The 23319-nt window shown below is 44.3% G+C and overlaps 1 protein-coding gene across 1 annotated transcript in view; it reads right to left on the minus strand.

Moving 5' to 3' along the window:
* abch1 (ATP-binding cassette, sub-family H, member 1) overlaps positions 1 to 23319 on the minus strand; it is a 46245-nt gene that overhangs the window by 12427 nt on the left and 10499 nt on the right. Inside the window, exons 5-11 of the mRNA XM_056292291.1 lie at positions 20211 to 20318; positions 19220 to 19313; positions 12539 to 12613; positions 7885 to 8068; positions 6608 to 6704; positions 4200 to 4368; positions 2454 to 2554 (exon numbers count right to left, since the gene is read on the minus strand). Of these exons, the coding sequence (XP_056148266.1) occupies positions 2454 to 2554; positions 4200 to 4368; positions 6608 to 6704; positions 7885 to 8068; positions 12539 to 12613; positions 19220 to 19313; positions 20211 to 20318 (828 nt within the window). The remainder of the gene's footprint in view (positions 1 to 2453; positions 2555 to 4199; positions 4369 to 6607; positions 6705 to 7884; positions 8069 to 12538; positions 12614 to 19219; positions 19314 to 20210; positions 20319 to 23319) is intronic.

Below are 23319 nucleotides of genomic sequence, written 5' to 3' on the forward strand. Positions count from 1 at the left end.
TTGTAAATGGCAATTCTGGTGTGCAGGTGGAGGTGTTTGTGTGTTTGTTTTGGAAGACCTTACATCACAGTTTGCCAAAGGCTACAGAGGCTTGTTTGATTCTACTGTGAATTTGATCAGTGTTGTAGCCCTCATAAAGGATGCTGCCCAGGTATTTGAGAGATGGAACAACTGAGAGTGGCTGGTATTCTATAGTGAAGATAGGTAGGGGGGGCTGAACCTCCATTGGCATTACTAAGATAAGAGAGACATAATCTCATTTCTATATTGTGATGTTGTTTATTAAGTCCCATAGAGCAACTTACAACCCCCTTAAATGATCTTGCAAACCCTGTGGGAGTACTAAGCCTACACTGAGAACCACTGTTTAAGAGTGCTAACAAGTTTAGGAGGAACACTGAATGTACAATGTGAATTTGACAGCTGACTATTACCCCAACCTTGAATCACACTGACATCAAATTCATACAAGCCAACTCTTTCATTGGCTGCTGCTCTGCACAGACGACTGAAAATAGGCACAATTCTACCACAGAGAGACCTCATTACAATAAAACAACTTGGTGCACTACACAGGGTCGCAGGAATGCTGGAACCTATCCCAGCAGTCATTGGGCAGCAGGTGGGGAGACATCCTGGACAGGCCGCCAATCCATCACAGGGGCTGACACACACTCACATTCACACCTAGGGACAATTTAGTATGGCCAATTTACCTGACCTACATGTATTTGGACTGTGGGAGGAAACCCACGTAGACACGGGGAGAACATGCAAACTCCACACAAAGTACGACCCGGGATGACCCCTAAGGTTGGACTACCCCGGGGCTCGAACCCAGGACCTTCTTGCTGTGAGGCGACTGCACTACCAACTACACCAATGTGCTGCCCTATATGAGACATTGTGAGTTAATGATAACTTCTGCATCTGTATGAAACATGGGGGATTAACCATTACCTAACTTGAACACTAACATTAACCTTCACTTAACCTGTATGATACTGGTATTTTGTATGTCACTGGTATTATGAAATCACAGTGGAAGTTTCACAATGGAGTCTAAGAAACACCCGCCAGCTCTCTATGCAGATGCCAAAGGGTACCTTCAGTGTCAACATGGTAATGCTTAGTCAATAGCATCAATAAAGGACACAATGGAATGAGAATATGCATTGGTAGGATGTCACAAAGGGAGTCAAATACACACAGAATAAGCATGTGACTGGTTGGCGTGCGTCAAGATATTACCTGCCAAGGTGAGTTAGGGACAGGCAGGACCAGACATTCTACTCTAGTATGAAACATACACATTCACACAGACACACACAGACACACACACACACACTCATATAGTTGTGATTCACATCAGATCGAAGCAACATAACAACTGCCCTTTAAACTGACTCATCATCACATGATGGTGTCATAATGGTTTTCTTTGTGTGGATGCAGTTGTGAGAGGGAAGAAAGAGAAGATGACATTTGTGTAGTGCGCGAGAGAGAACACACAAAAAACATACAAAAACATTTATGATTCACAACAGCTCAAGGCTACAACAACTGCTTTACCCTCCGAAACTGACTCATCATCACATGATGATAACCTTGTGCTTTGCGCCGATGTTTGTGCGGGCACACACACACGCACACACACACACACACACAAACACACACACAGTTTTTTGTGTGTGTTTGAGAGCGACAGCGATCATGGGTTTGTACATGGGTTTGTGTGTGTGTTTCTTATGTGTCTTTGTGGGCGTCTGCCTGTTTCTCTGAAACTGTGTGCATGAATGGTCCGGAATGCACTCAGTGTGTGTTACAATGGCATTTTGGGGCTAGTTTCTCCATTATGGCTCAGGTTTAACTAGAGAAAATCCCCTCTTTGCAAAACCTGCTCCCAGACAAACAAACACACACAATTAACCGCACTTGCATTCCAGGAACATAAAAAGCATCAGTCTGTTTAAAAAGTACACTGGTATCTCACACACACACACACACACACACACACACACACACACACACACACACACACACACTGATTCAATTGAGGAAACAAAATATTACACCTGGAAAGAGTAGGAAAATAACACTGTTAGGGAAGAGTGTCAGCAGTGCAGTGGACAGGAGAGAATGGTAGAGGAGAAAATAGAGGACGACAGTAATCACTGGGAACCAGCAAAGGCAAGTAACGACAAGTGAAGACATGTCAGGTTGTGAATTTGACAGCCTATAGTTGCAATCACTCAGCCTTTTCAATGCAACTTTCTATCATTACATTTTTTTACATTCAAATTTATGAGGTTGTCTCACGGCGTGTCCATACTTAGCCTGTTATTCATTTATGAAACTGGTTTTGTGTGTCCAGATCTGACAATGGATGCCTCCTAACATAGCAGGACGACAAATAAGCCATTGAAATGGCACCAGTTCAGAGCTTCTCTCACCTCTTAGTCAGGTAGCTGGTGAAGTTCTTGCCAAACCCGATGACACCCCAGTACTCTCCGTTATAGATCCCAGTGAATGCCTCTGCGTGAGTCAAGGGTACCTGTAATTGAAATTGACAGATAATTTTTTCCCTTGAATATGTTTATTTGAAAATTCAACCATATTTTATCTGAGCAAAACTGACAGAACACATGTGATCTCTCAACAGCAACTAGGTTGGCTTTATTTTGTGGCAGGGTGCTGCAGTGAGTAGAAGAAGACTGTCGATTAATCAGAAAGCCCAGATTCAGATCTTGTGACCGTGAACATTAATCCCTACTGAGATAAGTGTCCTTTGGCAAGACATTGAATGTCCAGTGGCACTAAGGTTGTTGCTCGGCTGGTTGATCTAGGTGACAACAAAAAGTCTTTTTTTCAGGGGCGAGAAGAGCACTAACCCTTCCTGGGACTTGCCCATTAAAGTAATGATGTAGTTTCTGTGCCATTTTCTGTTGCAAAGAAACACTGTTCACTAAAACTAACACACATATGCCAGATTTCATGTCATGTATTTCTTTGAAAGATTTTTTTTTTTAAGAAGAAGAGGCTGTATTTTCATGTTGTCACAAGAACGAAGTAAAACCCTCTGGCTAATGGTGAACAGGGTAAGTTGCATTTCTGAGACAGCGAGCCTAATCACTCAGCAAGAATCATTCTGAGTGGTATTCGAACCTTTTTCTAGCTCAAACCCAATGCTGTTCAGCTAGATTGAGTGTTGATTTAACAGTCATGCACATATAAGATCAGTGATGTCAATATCAATCAACAAGTGTTCATGAAACAGAACAATGAACATCTGAAGACAACGTTTAGTGGGAGAAACATTTCATCACTCACCTAAGTGACTTTACCAGTCTCAGCTGACTACAGGTATCCCCACCCTTATAAACAATACAGTTGCGTAACGACCGAAGCCGGCACAGTTGCATCACAACTGAAACCAGCAATCGGTTTCGTATGCAAATTGCCGTGACCATTAACTAGAGTTACAATGCATGGCCATGTGTACAATTCCCAGAGGATTGGGGAATGATTGCAATCACAGCATTGTAAGATGGTGACAGATGTACTCTTAGGTCCTGCCCTCGGTTCATGGATGGTCGTTCCCTCTTCACATAGATGGCCTCTTTGACTGCCCATTCAAACCAGTGCTCCTCCCTATCAAGGATGTGCACATCCTCATCCCAGAAAGAGTGGCCACAGGCCTGTAGGTGGGAGTAGGTGGGAGTCGTGGCCTGATGCGTTAGCTCTCCTATGTTGTGCCATCCTCTTGGGCACAACACAGGAGAGTCTGTTTGGTTTCCCTGATGTACAAGTCACGGCAATCCTTCTGGCTCTTAACAGCGGAGGATCATGCTATTCCCCCCAGTTCCCCCTCTCCCCTGAACAGGCACCCAGACCGACCAGAGGAGGTGCTAGTGCAGCAACCAGGACACATACCCACATCTGGCTTCCCACCCGCAGACACAGCCAATTGTGTCTGTAGGGACGCCCGACCAAGCCGGAGGTAACACGGGGATTTAAACCAGCGGTCCCCGTGTTGGTAAGCAATGGAATAGACCGCCATGCTACCCGGATGCCCTTCCTTGACATTTTAAGACCTTCAATTCAGATTGTATAATCTAAAATAATTTTAGACTTCTAAACAAAATAAAGAAACTGATAACCACACATATTACAGCTGCAATGCCTGAACCAATTAATACCTGCTCCACACTGGAGTTGTCCAAGAAGGAGAGCAGGGTTTGGCTGTAGGAGGAGGAAGAGGTCTCGTTGTTCACCACAGCAACCTGGATCCCCTTGGGGTCTCCCCCAATACACAGACACATCAGAGAGATCTGGATGACTGGCAGCAAGAACTGGAAACACAAGGATCTGCAAATATCGTTTGAAGGACAGAGGCAAACTGAATCAAACACACTTTGAAGTTGTCTTTGAAGTGAGTGAACATTCTGTGAAATTCTTAGTGTGATTTATCTTCTAATTTGTAGCAAGAAAGACAAAAAACAAATACACATTAAGGACACATTCCATTTGTGTTGAGTTCATGCTAGCCCATTCGGCCCTTGTTATATCTTTTATCTTCCATAGCCACCATTTTAAAACGGGAATCTCTGACTGTGGGCATGAGAGGATTTCTCCTTAATGATTATTATTAATGCCATTATGCACCCTGACCAATTTACCCACAAAATATTTGTACCATTTTAGAAAATGCATAAATTACAAGTTCTATTTAGATGCAAAGCAACTCATGGATATGGAAAGGAACTCACAATAAGCTAATCCATCTCTGCTGGGGTGGGGGGGGGGCAAAATTCATAGGAAGACTCTTAAAAATATGTTATACAACACTTGAGAGGCTTGAAATTAGAAACCATAAAATGACAAAAATCAAATTCAAGTAGGTCGGTCAGAGAAAAACTCGCCCCCTGCAAGTCCCCCTCAGATGGATCATACCATTTGTCCTTCCAACATGAGCAGCTGGCGAGTTACGACTCTTGAAATATGCCACTGTAAACCTTATGCATACTGAACACATGTAAAATGAGGCTGTGAACACCAGAGGCCTCTTCTAAACAAACATTGCTGACACTGGTGCTGAAGCTGACCACTTGGATACCACTGTAAAAAAAAAAAAAGCAGACCTGCTGATTCCTGGGAAGTCTCACGATGCCAGACCTAAATAAGACCAGTCTTGTGTAGGTCAGGGGAAATTTAACTCCCAAAGGTTGGATAACCAGATGCTTCAGAGCCAGAAACATGCATTTTATTTGCTATAAGTTTGAAGAAAACATACATGCTCCCTGCACCCGCCCCTAGGGACACAACCTTGGTTTGGTTTACGTTCTGCATAGAAACAACTCATTATTTAGTGTAGCAACAGAGCTAGCAACTTTGCCTCATAGAGTCACAAATGCTCAACAGAGGCTAAACCGGTGCAAGACAATGGAAATGGTGTAATCATCTACCTCATTATTTTATACAGCTGTGGTATATTGGTATGGATAAAGCAACTTCCCAGAAAGACAAAACAAGTGTCCACCAGCACCATGATCTGATTGGGCGTAACTTGATTGGTTTCAAATAGGAAAACAGCTCACAGCTTTTCTGCCGGTTCCTAAATAACTTCTTGCTTTGGAGCTTTCCAGACCTCAAATCTGCAATGCGATTTCTGGTCTGGTCCCACCCCTACTTCTTTTTTTTCTTTGGGCGGGCCCCTTTTTCTCCCCAATTGTACCCAGCCAATTACCCACTCTTCTGAGCCATCCCGGTCACTGCTCCACCCTCTCTGCTGATCCGGAGAGGGCTGCAGACTACAAAATACATGCTCTTGTTACTAAATGTCAAATATTTGTCAAACAACTGAATTACCCTTCTGGGATAAATGAAGTTGTCTGAATCTGAATATTTGCTCTATTTTCTTTTTTCTTTTTTTTAAATGCATTTAGTATTTTGACAAATTTATCCCGTACATTTTGTGGTTTGGGGACAAATGATGTTAGGGATTCCCATATATATATATATATATATATATATATATATATATATATATATATATATATATATATATATTTTTTATGTTCCCCTTTTTTCTCCCCAACTGTATCTGGCCAATTACCTCACTCTTCTGAGCTGTCCAGGTTGCTGCTCCACCCCCTCTGCCGATCCAGGGTGGGCTGCAGACTACCACATGCCTCCTCCAATACATGTGGAGTCGCCAGCCGCTTCTTTACACTTGACAGTGAGGAGTTTCACCAGGGGGACGTAGCACGTGGGAGGATCACACTATTCCCCCCAGCTACCCCTCCCCCCCAAACAGACACCCTGACTAACCAGAGCAGGCGCTAGTGCAGTGACCAGAACACATAACCACATCTGGCTTCCACCCGCAGACGCGGCCAATTGTGTCTGTAGGTACGCCCGACCAAGCCGGAGGTAACACGGGGGTTCGTACCGGCGATCCCCATGTTGGTAGGCAACGGAATTAGACCACCACACCACCCGGATGCCCAGGAGTCCCAGATATTTGAGAATGTGAATAAACTTTTAATTTATTGTCATGGTGGTTAGTCTTTATCAGTGTTGACAACACTACCATCATCATCCTCACCCTGGCATTCTCTTCATCCGTACCATGGTTTTGATCATAAGGGCTGCAATGTTCCGCCATTTTGGCAACATATGTCTGGCTCGAACCTTCCAGTCCACTGTACACACAAATAAACACAACAAGATAACATATTTATACACTCCAAAGGACATCAGTTAATGTATATTCCACACAAGTAAATTAATTACAGTGGCTGTGATGCTGCAATTAAAGGGTAATTGAAAGACTGCTCATCTCTCTCCGGGGTATCTAAAAGTGTGCAATGAACTGTATAATGAGCTTCAGTCTTCTGGTCCATGTTGCCACAGAGGGCCCAGAAGATGGCTCAAATGTGACCATTGTCACTGCAAACAATGAATCAGAGAGAACACATTACAAATCAAAGGAAATCCAGTAACTGGGTGCTCCTGCCCTAATTACTGCACTGCTTCTGCGTGTGCAAAGTTTCCAATCAAAAGGTGAAGTATATTCACAAATAACTGGACAATATAATGGTAACAGTGTGTTAAGCATTTGTTAATGATAATTTAACAACATTTCATTAGATTTATCTAATCACATATTATGATCAAAGGAAATCCAGTAACTGGGTGCTCCTGCCCTAATTACTGAGAATGTGTCCCAAATTTAGTCTGTCTTCAGTGGCAAAATTCCCAGTGTTACCTCGAATTGGGATCTAAGATTTTTGTCTTTTACATTATGCCCGTCATTTAGAATAGAATAAAAAAGAGTACCATTCATTTAAACACGCAAGTTATAGTACAGCTTTAAAACGATGGGAAAACCAACCACCGAAGGCAGAATTTTTCATACTTGTTATTTCCACTAGGATATTTGTTTTGCTTTTTTTTTTTAAACAAACATGATTGTATATACGATTCAATATACATTCCCCACGACTCTGAGAGCAGGATAAGCGGTTCGGATAATGGATGTATGGATGGACATATTCATCCATTACCCAAACCACTTATCCTGCTCAGGGTCGCAGGATACAGGAGCCTATCCCAGCAGTCATTGGGCAGCAGGCCAGGAGATACCCTGGACAGGTCACCGGTCCACCACAGGGGCCATATATATATATATATATATATATATATATACATAATGCATAGAGGGTGTCATCCATTGTCATTTACTGTATCGACCTGTTTCTCTCTGTGGAGCCGTAAAACCCTCTGAGACTGTAACTGTGATGGAGGGCTATGCAGGTAAACATACACTGACTTTTCTGTTTGATTACAGTACAACCCCAAAACCATCTTTCAGAGCAATACCTGTATGTTTGATTGGTGGATCCTCAGCAGCTCCTGCTACAATCCCAAGCATTGGCCGACTCTCGTCCCGCCCACTCTCAAATGACTGGCTGCCCTCTAAGACCACACCTTGCGGACTAGAGCCCTGTTGTGAACCAACCTGGTCTGATGTCTCACACAGCTGCAGGAAGGCATGCTCCAAGGTCTGCAATGGCAAACCAGACAACCCATTACAGGTGACCAAGTGAATGTTGTTGACAGTGAGCAACGCATTCATTGCACTTGCATCCACAGTGCTGCACTACTTTTTCTCCCCAATTGTACCTGGCCAATCATCCTGCTCTCTACAACAAATTATGAAATGAAGTGGCCGTGTTAACGTCAGCCAATGCTTTTTTACTTCTAAAATATTAATAGACGTCTTCCTGCAACCAGTTTTTGGAGTTACTTGTGAGGTGAATCAGGGCTCCAGACTAACTTTTTCCACTAGGTGCACTGGTGTTCCAGTAACATTCTGATATGCTATTCAGCATAACCTTTGTACCTTACAGCTTGCCATAGAATAGTGACATCAGCAAGTCCCACGAGATTGGAGCAGTCATGTTTGTGATCCAAGGTGGTGGAATGAATAAACACACAGTGCTGAGCTGGAATATGCATTAATTATTGTATTAAGTTTATAATTGTGCCACAGGTCAAATACTACATGGTGTCAGAAGTGGGATTTGTCAGGGTTTAGCCTCACCCCTCTCTCCCTTGTGCGTTTCAACATAGCCCTGAGGCGCCGGTCATGTTCCTGTTCGGTTTTGCAAAACACCAGTATGTCATCGACCATGGCTGCTACGCCATCAAGGCCTTCATATGTTTCATCCACGTGCCTCTGGGAGTCGTCTTGAGCCGAAATAATGCCAAATGGCAGTCTGAGAAAGCGGTATCTGCCGGACACTGTGTTGAATGTGGTCAACAGCGATGAATCAGCGCTTAATTTTATGGCCCAATAGCCTGACCTAGCATCTCAGACACTAAAAAATTGTGCTCCAGCAAGCTTAGTGGTGACATCCTCTAAAGTAGGAAGGGGGTAGTGAGGTCTTTGTATCGCCTTGTTAAGGGATCTGGGTTCTTGTGTTTTCCTGTCTTGGGCTTTTCAACTACAAGTGCGTTCACCCATTCTGTGGGTTCGGTGACCTTGCAGATTTATGTTATTTTTCTCCATGCTGTCGAGCTCGGAAATTTTTAGGAGCACCAGTACAAAATTTAGGAGCACGACACGCAATGCAACACATTGATATTGTTTCTGTCTTAACTGTATTACTTGTAATACAGTTAAGATACAGCTTTGGTCCGACTATGGCTGGACTCGATGAAGCAGCAATCATTGGCAACGCTGTCTTCGGGAGGGGGGCGGAGTCGGCTTGTATTCGTCACGTGAATGCGTCTCTGTGTGTGTCGGAAAAAACAGTGGTTCGGTCTGGAGTCGCCTTGTCACGAAAGTGGGGAGGCGGTCTCCTTCGAGACTGCCGGCTGGAGAGATGCAGTTGGCGAACGCATGCAGTACGAGGGTGGGTGTTTGAATTAAAATAGGGATCGATTGGCCACTAAATTGGGAGAAAAAAAGGGAAAAATCAGAAATACATTTATAAAAAAAAAAGATACAGCTTTGGTAATAAATAGACCACATACAGGAATAACAATATGCTGTTTTATTTTAAATGTCACAAAGTGAGGTAGTGCATAAGAGCAAAAAACAATAAGTAAAAAAAATTTAAACTTAAAAGTGCCTTTTGTAAACATAGGCATCAAATAATGCATTTCTAAATGTAAACATAAGGTATGTGGTCAGTAACATTACTGTCATTACAGCACAAGAACCACAACAAAACAAGTAAACACTGAACTCATACAGTGCGCCTCTCCTACCCTTCCCTTTAGTTTAGCGCACATCCCCCTGAGGGCCACTAGGAGGCTCTAAGGGCCAACCCTTGTAAGTGGGCCTTCTAGCTCTTTTACCCTGACTGAACCACATCTGTACATCCTCCTTGGCATCAAGCTCACTGTGGCACTGCAATAACCCTGGAACAATACAATACTCACTGTACCTAAAAATAAATATTTTAGTAATAAAGTGCAATAAATGTCACTGACATATCTGAACAAGCTGTATTATACTCTACATAACCATCTACAAACTATAAAGTAACACTTTTTTACATTATTTATTATCACTCCTTTGCACTATATCCTGTATACATGCCACATAAACGGTTTCACCTGTATATAGTCATTCCTAGTGTACATTTCTGAAGATTATGTGTTCTGTGTGCGAGAACAATGAACCAAACCGGAGTCAAATTCCTTACATACCTTGAGCATTTGCATGCTGGACTTCCACGTGGCCAATCAAAACATTCACTTGCCTCCCTTGCTGCAGGATCCGTGCATACACAATCTCGCATTCCTCGGTTGACACACCCGTGTCGCCATCAGTCATGAATGAGAGATACATGGAGTCCGCTATTTTTTGCCTGTCTTCTTTTTACGTGTATCCGCTATCACTCCAATAAACTGGGCCGTGCCGTTGCTGTACGTGGGGTTAACTTCAACTCTTCAACTCAATAAGTCTATGTGACCCTTGAATTTTGTGAATGGTAGCTCTTCTTTGGCGATGTAGTACGCTGTATTGAATTTGATTTCCATTTCGGCCTCTTCTGCAGAACGATTTGCAGACGCCTGCCTTTCAAATGCCGTTTACAGAGACGCTGAACTTCCAGCCGCGCACCTGTCCCCGCATAGTTTATGCTTCAGGCTGTTGTTGTGCTTAATTCAATTCAATTCAATTCAATTTATTGTCATTAAAAACAATGTGCAGGCACATGTTAAAAATGAAATGGGGGGGGGTACAAAGAATTGTCTTCTTCGAGCTGGTAAAGATGGTGTTGTGCTTGAACATAGCGGTGCTGGTCGAGGGGTCGGCAAACTTGGTTTTCCCCGCAAAGGTTGGCCCACACCAAGACCAATACATGCAGTACATGGTGCCTTTTTCTTTGCTAAATCGCAGCCATGGATATTGCACAAGCCATTCCTGTCGGAAGGAATGCGTCTTTGCCTTGTTAACATGACCTGTTGCTCCCTCGTCTGAGCTGTCATCAGTCTGGGTCGGTGGAACAGGAGGAGGGTCTGAAGGAGGGTCTTTTCTTTTAAAAAACGAATCAGTAGTTCGTTTCATTGTTAATTTCACAGCGAGAGCAAGTCCTACTGAGTGGCTACTGACATCCTGTGTGTGACCCCCCCCCCCCCCCCAAATGCTGCTTTGTTTTGGTCACGTCACGAGAGCCTCACAGTAATGCCTCTCTCTCACACACGTGTACACACACACGTGTACACACACACACACACACACACACACACATACGCCAAGCCCACTCATTCACACACAAGTTCTCGCTCTTACTGGTTTTCACATAATTAAAAAAAAACATGGTTGTATAGCAAGTCGCACCAGTGTGCCTAGGTTTAAAATTTAGTTGCACTGAAGCCAAAATTAGGCACAAAATGCGACTAAATGGTCGCAGTCTGGAGCCCTGTGAATACCAACACTGAAAACATTCAGAACTGCCACAAGTCAATAGTTGGTGGTAAATAGTTGGATAATGAACCCTATCGATTTTGTGACAGCCTACAAATACAAAACGCAGCTCAAAGCAGTCTGTTAGTTACAACAATTGATAATTATACCGATGCTTACATTCGACATTTTGAAGGATCAATAGCGAGGGATGTAAAGAGGGAACACGGGTAATTCTAGGCCCCCTGAAAACATGTGATACGGCATCTGTAGCAAGCATCTAACTCATTGCAGAGTCACTCTGGCATTGTTTACTGCCATCTCTTTTAAGATGACCAACTACCCATTCCTAACCATCGCCTAGTTGCACTGCTTCTGCGTGTGCAAAGTTTCCAATCAAAAGGTGAAGTATATTCACAAATAACTGGACAATATAATGGTAACAGTGTGTTAAGTATTTGTTAATGATAATTTAACAACATTTCATTAGATTTATCTAATCACAAATTATGATCAAAACGTCCTCCATGAACATTGTCAAATTTTCTTTCAGTATGACTCTTTTTTTTGGATTCCCCCCCCCTTTTCTCCCCACTTGTATCTGCTCAATTATCCCACTCTTCCGAGCCGTCCCGGTCGCTGCTCCTCCCCCTCTGCTGATCCGGGGAGGGCTGCAGACTACCACATGTGTCCTCCGATACATGTGGAGCAGCCAGCCGCTTCTTTTCACCTGACAGTGAGGAGTTTCGCCAGGGGGATGTAGCGTGTGGGAGGATCATGCTATTCCCCCCAGTTCCCCTCCCCCCCTGAACAGGCACCCCGACCGACCAGAGGAGGTGCTAGTGCAGCAACCAGGACACATACCCACACCCGGCTTCCCACCCCAGACACAGCCAATTGTGTCTGTAGGGATGCCTGACCAAGCCGGCGGTAACATGGGGATTCGAACCGGTGATCCCCGTGTTGGTAAGCAATGGAATAGACCACTATGCTACCCGGACGCCCCCTGTGTGACTCTTTTTTTAATTTCATGAAGAGACATTGCATATGAGGTTCCCACACCGACTTCTCTCGGCATGATAACCTACCAAAAGAGAGGATAGATTCACTCACCGATGAGCTGTGTTGCTTCATCACCGCCTCAGGAGGTCCCTCTGCCAGCAGATGGCCATTCCGCATTAGACCAACCTAGAGAGAAGAGGGCTGTTAATGCTGCTTTTGGGAAACCAAAGTCTCAAACACCCCAAGGTCAAGCAATAATCACAAAATAAATTGTAAGTGTTTCTTTTAAACGGGTGGCAGTGTGGCGCAGTGGTTAGCGCAGTCGCCTCACAGCAAGAAGGTCCTGGGTCCGAACCCCAGGGTTGTCCAACCTCGAGGGTCATCCCAGGTCGTCCTCTGTGTGGAGTTTGCATATTCTCCATGTGTCTGCGTGGGTTTCCTCCAGGTTCTCTGGTTTCCTCCCACAGTCCAAAGACATGTAGGTCGAATCGGCCATACTAAATTGTCGCTAGGTGTGAATGTGTTGGCCCTCAGCTGGACTGGCGGTCTGTCCAGGTGTCTCCCTGACTGCCGCTCAATGACTGCTGGGATAGGCTCCAGCATCCTGTGACCCCGGTTGGGATAAACGGCTTGGATAATGGATGGATGGATGCTTCTTTAAACCTCTTTGGAAGACCAGACGGGTGGGTCTCATGGCTGCAGGACAACTCAGATAATGCCAGATACAGCAAGTTGTTTTATGGTGAAAAATTATACCGAGTAATATTATCCTATGTAGTAAATCTATCCTTTCTGGCACCTAAATAGGCTAAACAAACTACAAAAGGTATGTGCAGACACAATCTGAACCAGGTCTTTATACTGTACAGCAGAGCCAGGTCAAAAACAACAAGAGGGCCGAGAGACGTCAGTCGGCATATGTACACACAGTCATCTGTCAACAACCATTCCTAGGCAATGGAGTAATGCGTTGTTGTACCCCTCACTCACAGAGCTGAGATATGTAGTTTCATCAAGTTTGGTTTGTGGCTATGCTAGCTTTGTGGCTAAGCTCTTCTCCTTTCACTGTAGCATTTTCCCATGTGTATCCTCTATTTGGGACATCATTAAAGCCAGCTGACTCGTGAGAATCTTGTATGACAAGTTTTGGAGTGATGTAAGCTATGTATGTCTGGCTCACACAATATCTGTAAGTGTAAGGACAAATGGGACCTTTGACCTTGTTTCGTATACTTTCAGACAATGCAGCAAGTTATTCTGAGCACAACACACACATACCAATTCACATAAAATTAGCTAATTATAATTAGCTAATTTTTGGGAGTGATTTGCAACCGAAGGGTACCAGCAAGAGTTAAAGGGAAGGTTTACAAGATGGTTGTGAGACCAGCTATGTTATATGGTTTGGAGACAGTGGCACTGACCAAAAGACAAGAGGCGGCGCTGGAGGTGGCAGAGATGAAGATGCTAAGATTTTCACTGGGAGTAACGAAGAAGAACAGGATTAGGAACAATTATATTAGAGGGACCACTCAGGTTGGATGGTTTGGAGACAAAGCAAGAGAGGCAAGATTGAGATGGCTTGGACATGTGTGGAGGAGAGATGCTGGGTATATTGGGAGAAGGATACTGGATATGGAGCTGCCAGGAAAGAGGAAAAGAGGAAGGCCAAAGAGGAGGTTTATGGATGTGGTGAGGGAAGACATGCAGGTGGCTGGTGTGACAAGAGGAAGACACAGAAGACAGGAAGAAATGGAAACGGATGATCCGCTGTGGTGACCCCTAACGGAAGCAGCCGAAAGTAGTAGTAGTAGTAGTAGTAGTAGTATAATTAGTTAATTTTTGACAGATAATTCTGTGATTCTATGACTTCATGAAGTCAAAGGTTGAGAAATCTCTAGAAAATGATAAATATGAACAAACACATGCAGAGGCATATGCGCAAAAATACACACACACACACACACACACACACACACACACACACACACACACACACACACACACACACACACACACACACACACACACCTAAACAGAAAATAGAAGTAAACAATAAGGATAAGTAATGGGCATGAAATATAAGAACAAAAAACTATAGCCCATACAGTATTACTTTCATCCTCACCGTCACGACAAGCAAGTAAGTGCCCCATATGAGCAGCCCACTGGGTCAAATGCCCGCTATGTCAAAACTCACATGGCAAAAAAAACATTCTTTAATAAAGATATTGTAACGTGCATGGATAAGAAGACACGCTGGCCGCTGGCTAGCGGGTCTGACCCTTTAGTCTAGCGGTTAGCGATGTCTCCTGCGGTGCGGGCGATACAGGTTCGCTTCCCGGCCGCGGCAGTTCCTGTGGTTGCGTTGTCCCCCAAATTCACTACATTGGTGTCAGAAGTGGGATGGAGCGACCGTAAGGCCATCGGAAGAGTATGCGCCCTGAGGCGCGAAGGAGCTGATATGTTTAAGCGCGGGGACGCGCTTCCCGAGGGAGGGGGGTAGTGTAGCGTGCATGGATAAGAAGACACGCTGGCCGGGAAGCGAACCTGTAAAACTCCACTGCCATCTCTCCTAAACATCTCCATGCCTCCACAGGTATGTCATCAGGACCAACTGCCTTTCCACTCTTCATCCTCTTCATAGCTGCCCTCACTTCCTCCTTGCTAATCCGCTGAACTTCCTGATTCACTATCCCTACATCATCCAACCTTCTCTCTCTCTCATTTTCTTCATTCATCAGCCCCTCAAAGTATTCCTTCCACCTTCTTAGCACACTCTCCTCGCTTGTCAGCACATTTCCATCTCTATCCTTGATCGCCCTAACTTGCTGCACATCCTTTGCAGCTTGGTCCCTCTGTCTAGCCAATTGGTACAAGTCCTTTTCTCCTTCCTTAGTGTCTAATCTGTCATACAACTCACCATACGCCTTTTCCTTTGCCTTTGCCACCTCTCTCTTTGCTTTACGCTGCATCTCCTTGTACTCCTGTCTACTTTCTTCATCTCTCTTACTATCCCACTTCTTCTTTGCCAACCTTTTCCTCTGTATAATTTGCTGTACTTCCTCATTCCACCACCAAGTCTCCTTGTCTTCCTTCCTCTGTCCTGATGACACACCAAGTACCTTCCTAGCTGTCTCCCTCACTATTTCTGCAGTGGTTGTCCAGCCATCTGGCAACTCTTGACTACCACCCAGTGCCTGTCTTAACTCCTGCCTGAACTCCACACAACAGTCTTCCTTCTTCAACTTCCACCATTTGATCTTCGGCTGTGTCTTCACTCGCTTCCTCTTCTTGGTCTCCAAAGTCATCCTACAGACCACCATCCGATGCTGCCTAGCTACGTTCTCCCCTGTCACCACCTTGCAGTCTCCAATCCCTTTTAGATGGCGCCTTCTACACAAGATATAGTCCACCTGTGTGCACTTTCCTCCACTCTTGTATGTCACCCTGTGTTCCTCCCTCTTCTTGAAATATGTATTCACCACAGCCATTTCCATCCTTTTCGCAAAATCGACCACCATGTGTCCTTCCACATTTCTCTTCTTGACTCCATACCTTCCCATCACCTCCTCATCACCTCTGTTCCCTTCACCAACATGTCCATTGAAGTCCGCTCCAATCACCTCTCTCCTCCTTGGGTACCCTCTCCGCCAAGTCGTCCAACTCACTCCAGAATTCCACTGTCTTTCCTGTGACTATCTATTAAAAAAGGGCGGAAAATGCCAAAAAAAAAAAAATCTTGAATACATAACGTAAGTCTGTTACATGTTGCTTCCTTTTTTGTTATTTCTGAAGTGCCGCGGCCAGGAAGCAACTAATGGGTCTGACCCTTCAGTCGAGCGGTTAGCGATGTCTCCTGCGGTGCGGGCGATACGGGTTCGCTTCCCGGCCGCGGCAGTTCCTGTGGTTGCGTTGTCCCCCGAATTTGCTACAATATGATATATGTAAAACAACCTCATATGTGCACGGCATACAAATGCAGCTGCAAAACCTGCACACTTAAAAAATAGCAAAAAAGGAAGCAACATGTAACAGACTTACGTTATGTATTCAAGATTTATTTTTTTTGGCATTTTCCGCCCTTTTTTAATAGATAGTCACAGGAAAGACAGAAGGGATGGCATGCAGCAAACAGCCCAGGCTGGATTTGAACCCACGTCACTGCATAAGGACTCAGCTTTATGTGGTACACACTCTGCCAGGTGAGCCACCAGGGCGCCCCCTATGTTAGGTACACTCAAGTATCCCAGATTGTGTGTACCAGGAAATTCCGCTTCAGTCTCACAGACGCCATCATTACTAACACAATATTCCAGAGCCCTAAAATGACCATGTGAGATAGATGTGCCCTAAATAGACACACAGGAAACAATTGCGAAGGAAAGAGGTAAAAACATTTGTTTTTTTTGTCACAACAGGTTCATTGGAGCGAGCAAATGAGGAACAAGGCATGCTGCCTTTGACCACACTTTCAGTTCTTGCTTAGATTTACTCGATGACGGGGGGAAAGGGGAGAGGGTGTTGTGTGAGAAAGAGAAACGAAACGTCGGCCTATGCCGCGCACATGACATCTGGCTCTCATGTCCACCAGTTTTAAGCATGTTCCCTTGCAAACCTTACATAAAAAAAACAAAAAACAAAAAACAATCCTATCATCCAGTGAAGGAACACAAACGTTTGAAAAAAAAAAAACAAATGCAATGAAAATAAATGTACAAATCTCTCTAAAGAAACATAAATCGTTGCCAAATAATTTTAAAAAACCGCCAAGTGTGACCTCTGGTCGCATAATCTGCAAACTCAGAGCATTCACAAGTGTTTGTTTTGGATTATAACCATGACACACTAAAATACTATACAAAGTAGGTTACTGCTTTATGAATGGGATCTTTACTGGAAGCTAATAAATGACTGGAATAATGCTGAGCTGGCTACGAGAATTGAGTCTATTCAGTGTTGAATGTGTAATGTAATTATGTACCGTAGGGTGATGTGTATGGTCAGCTACCCCGGGCATCTCCTTTGCAGGTGGTTTGCAGTTTGTTTTCTACCATGTACTGTGCCTTTAAGGTCTTTAAGTTTTGGGGAGGGGGGGGTCCCCCTTTTTCTCCCCAGTTGTATCTGGCCAATTACCCCACTCTTCCAAGCCATCCCGGTCGCTGCTCCACCCCTGCTGCCGATCCGAGGAGAGATGCAGACTACCACATGCCTCCTTCGATACACATGGAGTCGCCAGCCGCTTCTTTTCACCTGACAGTGAGGAGTTTCGCCCGGGGGACGTAGCGCGTGGGAGGATCACGCTATTCCGCCCAGTTCCCCCCCTCCAAACCAAACAGGTGCCCCGACTGACAAGAGGGGGTGCTAATGCAGCAACCAGGAAACACACCCACATCTGGCTTCCCACCCGCAGACACGGCCAATTGTGTCCGTAGGGATGCCCGACCAAGCCGGAGGCAACACAGGGATTCGAACTGGCAATCCCCATGTTAGTAGGCAACGGAATAGATTGCCATGCCACCTGGATGCCCCCTAGGGTCTTTAAGTTCTTAATAATTTAAGTGACTCTGACATGATTCAGATTCTAATATTTAGCCTTTAAGTGGCTGTTATGCATCCCCTTTGCTTGTACGTATCTAATTAAATTAAATTACTGTCTGCATAATTTCCTGCAGCCTTCCTCCATGTATTGACGTTGTGTAGGGTATATGCAGTTGTTGTGGATGCATTTCTTAGACATTGGATTGGAAGTGTACTTGGTAAGTGGACTGCTTTTAAACATGGTAGATTACAAAGCATGCTTATCCACTCCGATATGTGTTTTAAAGGATCCCATAGTGCTGTGGCTACGAAAAAGAGTTTTATGCATCCATACCTGTCACCTGGAGCACCCTGGTGAGACTGAACAGTAAATGTTGCACTGAAATCTATGTAACTGATAAAAATTGTTTTTGCACAAAATCAATGCCACCAAACACATTGTAATCAACATCTTGTTGTTGTTTTTTTTTTTGCGGGGGGGGTTCCCCCTTTTTCTCCCCAATTGTATCTGGCCAATTACCCCACTCTTCCGAGCCGTCCCGGTCGCTGCTCCACCCCCTCTGCCGATCCGGGGAGGGCTGCAGACTACCACATGCCTCCTCCGATACATGTGGAGTCGCCAGCCGCTTCTTTTCACCTGACAGTGAGGAGTTTCGCCCGGGGGACGTAGCGCGTGGGAGGATCATGCTATTCCGCCCAGTTCCCCCTCCAAACCAAACAGGTGCCCCGACCGACCAGAGGGGGTGCTAATGCAGCAACCAGGAAACACACCCACATCCGGCTACCCACCCGCAGACACGGCCAATTGTGTCCGTAGGGATGCCCGACCAAGCCGGAGGCAACACGGGGATTCAAACTGGCAAGACTGCTACGCTAAACCCAGACGCCCCCCAACATCTTGTTTTTATTTTATTGGTGCAACTAAAACTGAAATAACACAGTTAGCGGCTTCCAAAGACAACTCCAACAATACTCGAGTTGGACAATTCCTTTCTCACTTTCACAATGGCTTTGCCCCAACTGTCAAAACCATGAGAGAATAATCTCCCTGTGACACACTGATGTGGTGCAGGCATCAGAGGACGCACTGTTCCTCTATGAGGGGTCCTCAAACTACCCATTTAGAAAGAAAGACCTCTATGGACATGACATATAGGTTTGTTGACTTACTCTCTAGGAGAAACTGGGTTCCTGCTTGTGTGTGTGTGTGTGTGTGTGTGTGTGGTGGGAAGTTGGCACAAGTCGTCTTACCATATTGGCTTGCCTGGCCTCTTCTATGTAGTGTGTGGTGATAATGACAGACACTTTCCCCGTCTTTACAATTTCCACCAGATGCTGCCAAATCCTGCGAAGACGTAGAAACCAAAGACATTACCTAACTCTTGACCGCTTTTACTGAAAGACTTCACCAGCAAAGCCAGTGCCTGTAAAAGCTGTGGTAATGACTGTTCACTGCTCGCCAAGTGGCTGATTTGACAGGGCTTTGTAGCAACAGGTCGCTATTACACAATGAGATTTGAACAAAATGTGGCTACAAGGCAACAACAATGCACTGGAACTTGCTTTTTCCTGGAAAGACCTAAAAAAAAAACCCACACATGATTATCGTGCTTGTTCAAGGTTCAAGTATGTGTGTGTGTGTTTGAATCGGGCCAAAATCGGGAACATTTTTTTCCAAAATACACACTAGTTGATTTGGGATGGCTTTTCTAACAGGAAAATAAAAAACCCACTGCCTCCTAGAGGAGGAGGAGCTGGTGGGTTAGGGTTGTGTTTCAAAATATTAGAGCCAAAGAGGATAAACGAAAAATGAAGGGGCGCTGGGTTGTTGAACAGTGTGCCTCCCAAGGACGTAGCTGAGACACTTCAAGTGCACTTGTAGCACAAAGTGGCGCTTGATCTTAAAATGCAACAAGCTGGTAACTGGATATGTAATATAACATGTACATGTGTACATGTGATGGGATTAATGGTGTTTGGGAAGAGGAGTCTATATTTGTGATTGTGTATTTATACATACTTTTCTTTGGCACTGAGTTGTGTGTGCATGCCTGAGTGTGTGTGTGTGTGGGTGTGTGTGTGTGTGTGTGTGTGTGTGTGTGTGTGTGTGTGTGTGTATACATACTTTCTCAAAGAACAAGGTCTCATGTGTGTGTGTGTGTGTGTGTGTGTGTGTGTGTGTGTGTGTGTGTGTGTGTGTGTGTGTGTGTGTGTGTGTGTGTGTGTGTGTGTGTGTACAAACTTTGCTCTGAGAACAGGATCCACTCCCACGGTAGGCTCATCCAATATCAGCAGCTCGGGATTTTGAAGCAGAGCCGCTCCAAGAGATACCCTTCGTCTCTGACCCCCGCTGCAACACATACACACACATGTAACACACACACACACACACACACACACACACACACACACACACACACACACAAACCAGAGGAAGAAAGAGAACGTTTGGGGAGGAATCTTGCTTTTCTTATTATTTCTAATCTCGTCCTCCACCCCCCACCCCTCCGCCCATCTCTTTATTTTTCTCTCCCAATGTGCTTCTCGTTCTTGAGCAATGTGGTGGGGGAAATAACAGACAGAACCTGCAAGCTGAACCTGCCTGACAACACTGAGAAAAACAACAGGACACAAGCAAGGAAGAGAGAGGGAGAGGTGAAGGGTCATTTTAGAATGATCGAAACAAAAAACTGACCTGATTTTAAGTTTTGATCAGGCGACCATTAAGTGGATTTTTGTGATAGTTTGATTTACTGAGATGGAGAGACAGAGTGTGACAGGCAGCGAGAAAGAGGTAGGGAGCGAAACAGAAAGAGGGGACATGTAGACGAGTCAGGTTATGCATTTATTCATTCCAGGAATATTTTCCGTATTATGAGAGTTGAACAGCTCGTTGCACCTCTAAGGTTACCGCTTTGAGCTCTGCCATCAAGTCTTGAGTAATGGATCTGTGGCCAGCACAAATACATAGAGGACGATGAGGCATGTGCTCTGCCAGCTAGCATAACAATGTACCATTTGTTGAATTCTAACGGCTAACCATGAGGCAGGCTTTTCAGGTACAAATGTGCTGAAGACTTTTATCCTGTCATTTTTTTCCTTTATTAATTTAATTCACTGTTTCAAAGCCATGCCACCAAAAAAAAAAAAAAAAAAAAAAACAATCCACAAAGCTGACCTAGGGGTTGTCGCCTGGGAACAGAGGGGCCTTTGTGACGTGCTGGGATCTTCTGAGGGACGTTCTATAGGAGCCTCAACAGTGGCTTATACAGAACGGCTGCTTACTATTCCCTACATATTAGGCAAGATCAACATTTTGTTTTGCAAATAAGGTACTTGAGTTTGATGGCTAAGACTTGTGGTTCAGCCGGTAGCCGTGATGGACGACGACAAGCAGCGCCTGACTCCGTTCACATTCCTATCGATGTCTCCAGGTCTGTGGTCCCACAGCCCGACAGAGACAAACAACCGCTCACATGCGCTGGGAGGATCAAACCTGTTTAACACTAGAAAGACCGGGATTTCACGCCTACCTAAAATGACCATGGGTGGTCAAAATGACTGCCGGTTTTTAAACTCCGTATTCTGTCAAGATAAACACCCAGTTGAGATATTAATGCATTGCATGTGTTGGTAGGTCTGTTAGGAAACGACTGACACCAAAATTAACATTTTAACAACTATAACCATTTTTAAACAATTTAAACTTCAGAGAGACATGGTCGAACTTGAATAGCAAAATTGAAAAAGTGAAAATATTACTTGAAAAACACAACAGAAAACACATATTGCTAATCTAACAAATGTAACAAGGCATATAAAACATAAAATGTAAATAAAGAACTGAAAATAAATATTGAAACAGCCCCAAACAACGACGGAACACTGTTTTTAAACTCTATATTCTGTCAAGATAAGTACTCAATTATGTTAGTATGTCTGTTAACAAATGACTGACACCAAAATGAACAACTTTAATACTATTTTTCAAACAACTTCAAATCGCCACTGTCCAACGCCTGTAAATACTGCAATGCCTTGGTGGTAGTCATGGTGCGTCTGAAACAACAGCTGTACCCAAAAATCATCTCATCATCTCATCATCAGCCGCTCCTCTGGGGTCAGGTCACGGTGGCAGCAAGCTAAGTAGGGCACACCAGACGTCACTCTCCCCAGCAACGCCCTCCAGCTCCTCCTGGGAGATCCCAAGATGTTCCCAGGCCAGATTGGACATGTAGTCTCTCCAGTGAGTTCTGGGTCTACGTCGGGGTCTCCTCCCAGTTGGACATGCCCGGGAAACCTCCAAAGGATGTCGCCCAGGAGGTATCCTAATCAGATGCCTGAACCACTCAACTGGCTCCTTTCGATGTGAAGGAGCAGCGGCTCTACTCCGACCTCCCTCTGGATGTCCGCGCTCCTCACCCTATCTCTAAGGCTGAGCCCAGACATCCTACAGAGGACACAATGTGTTTCCTCCATATTTCCAACATGTACCCAGACATGTTGGAAATCATCAAACATCAAGTTTAGACTATTTCTCTGCACTGGAGAACACTAGTGTGTTTCTAGGACAGAGCAATGAATGTTGCGAAGGAACTGATGTGACCAACACACGTCATAGTGACATGACATGCACGATGACGTGCAAATTACACGTGGTCATTTTGACCGCTCATGGTTTTAGGTAGATCTTATAACTTTTTTTTTGCAATTGATCTAAAACTAATTTTAATGCAAATATATGCAATTTTAGGACCATTCAGGGAGTGGCAGGTCTGTATCTTTTTTTCACAAAGTTATTAAACTTTGAAAACCCAAACCAGTCAAAATGACGCCTGCCATTGACTTCTATTAGTTGAAAAGTGTTTCCGACTTAATAGAAGGTGTTCTTTTTGATTTCTCGTTTTACACACCCATGCAAACCCAACCTCTGTAGACTTGTCACAGATGGCTGAGACGGCACATATGCAGAAAATGTGTCAGTGGGGAATTTCAGTTCTTTAAATAAGAAATAGACTTCGGAAGTGCTGTTTAGTTGATACCGGTGTCTTCATTCTTTATCTTTTTTATTTAATGAAAAAATAACTTTCTGAGTAAAGTTTTAGAGATTAGATGAAAATCTAGCTCCTGAATTCCCTAAGGTCGACTTACTTAAATAAAAGCAACATTTTCGTTGTCTAGCAAACAGTGTAATGATGACAACTTAACACTTCCTCAACCGCCTTATTAAAATACCACTACGATTGATGGTGTGAGACTAAGTCGTTTCCTTGGCTTACATTTCAAGAAATGTGCATGCTGGAATAAAAAAGATCTACAATTTTAGACAGATATATATATATATATATATA

Source organism: Lampris incognitus, chromosome 13 (genome assembly GCF_029633865.1).
Source record: "Lampris incognitus isolate fLamInc1 chromosome 13, fLamInc1.hap2, whole genome shotgun sequence".
NCBI lineage: Eukaryota > Metazoa > Chordata > Actinopteri > Lampriformes > Lampridae > Lampris > Lampris incognitus.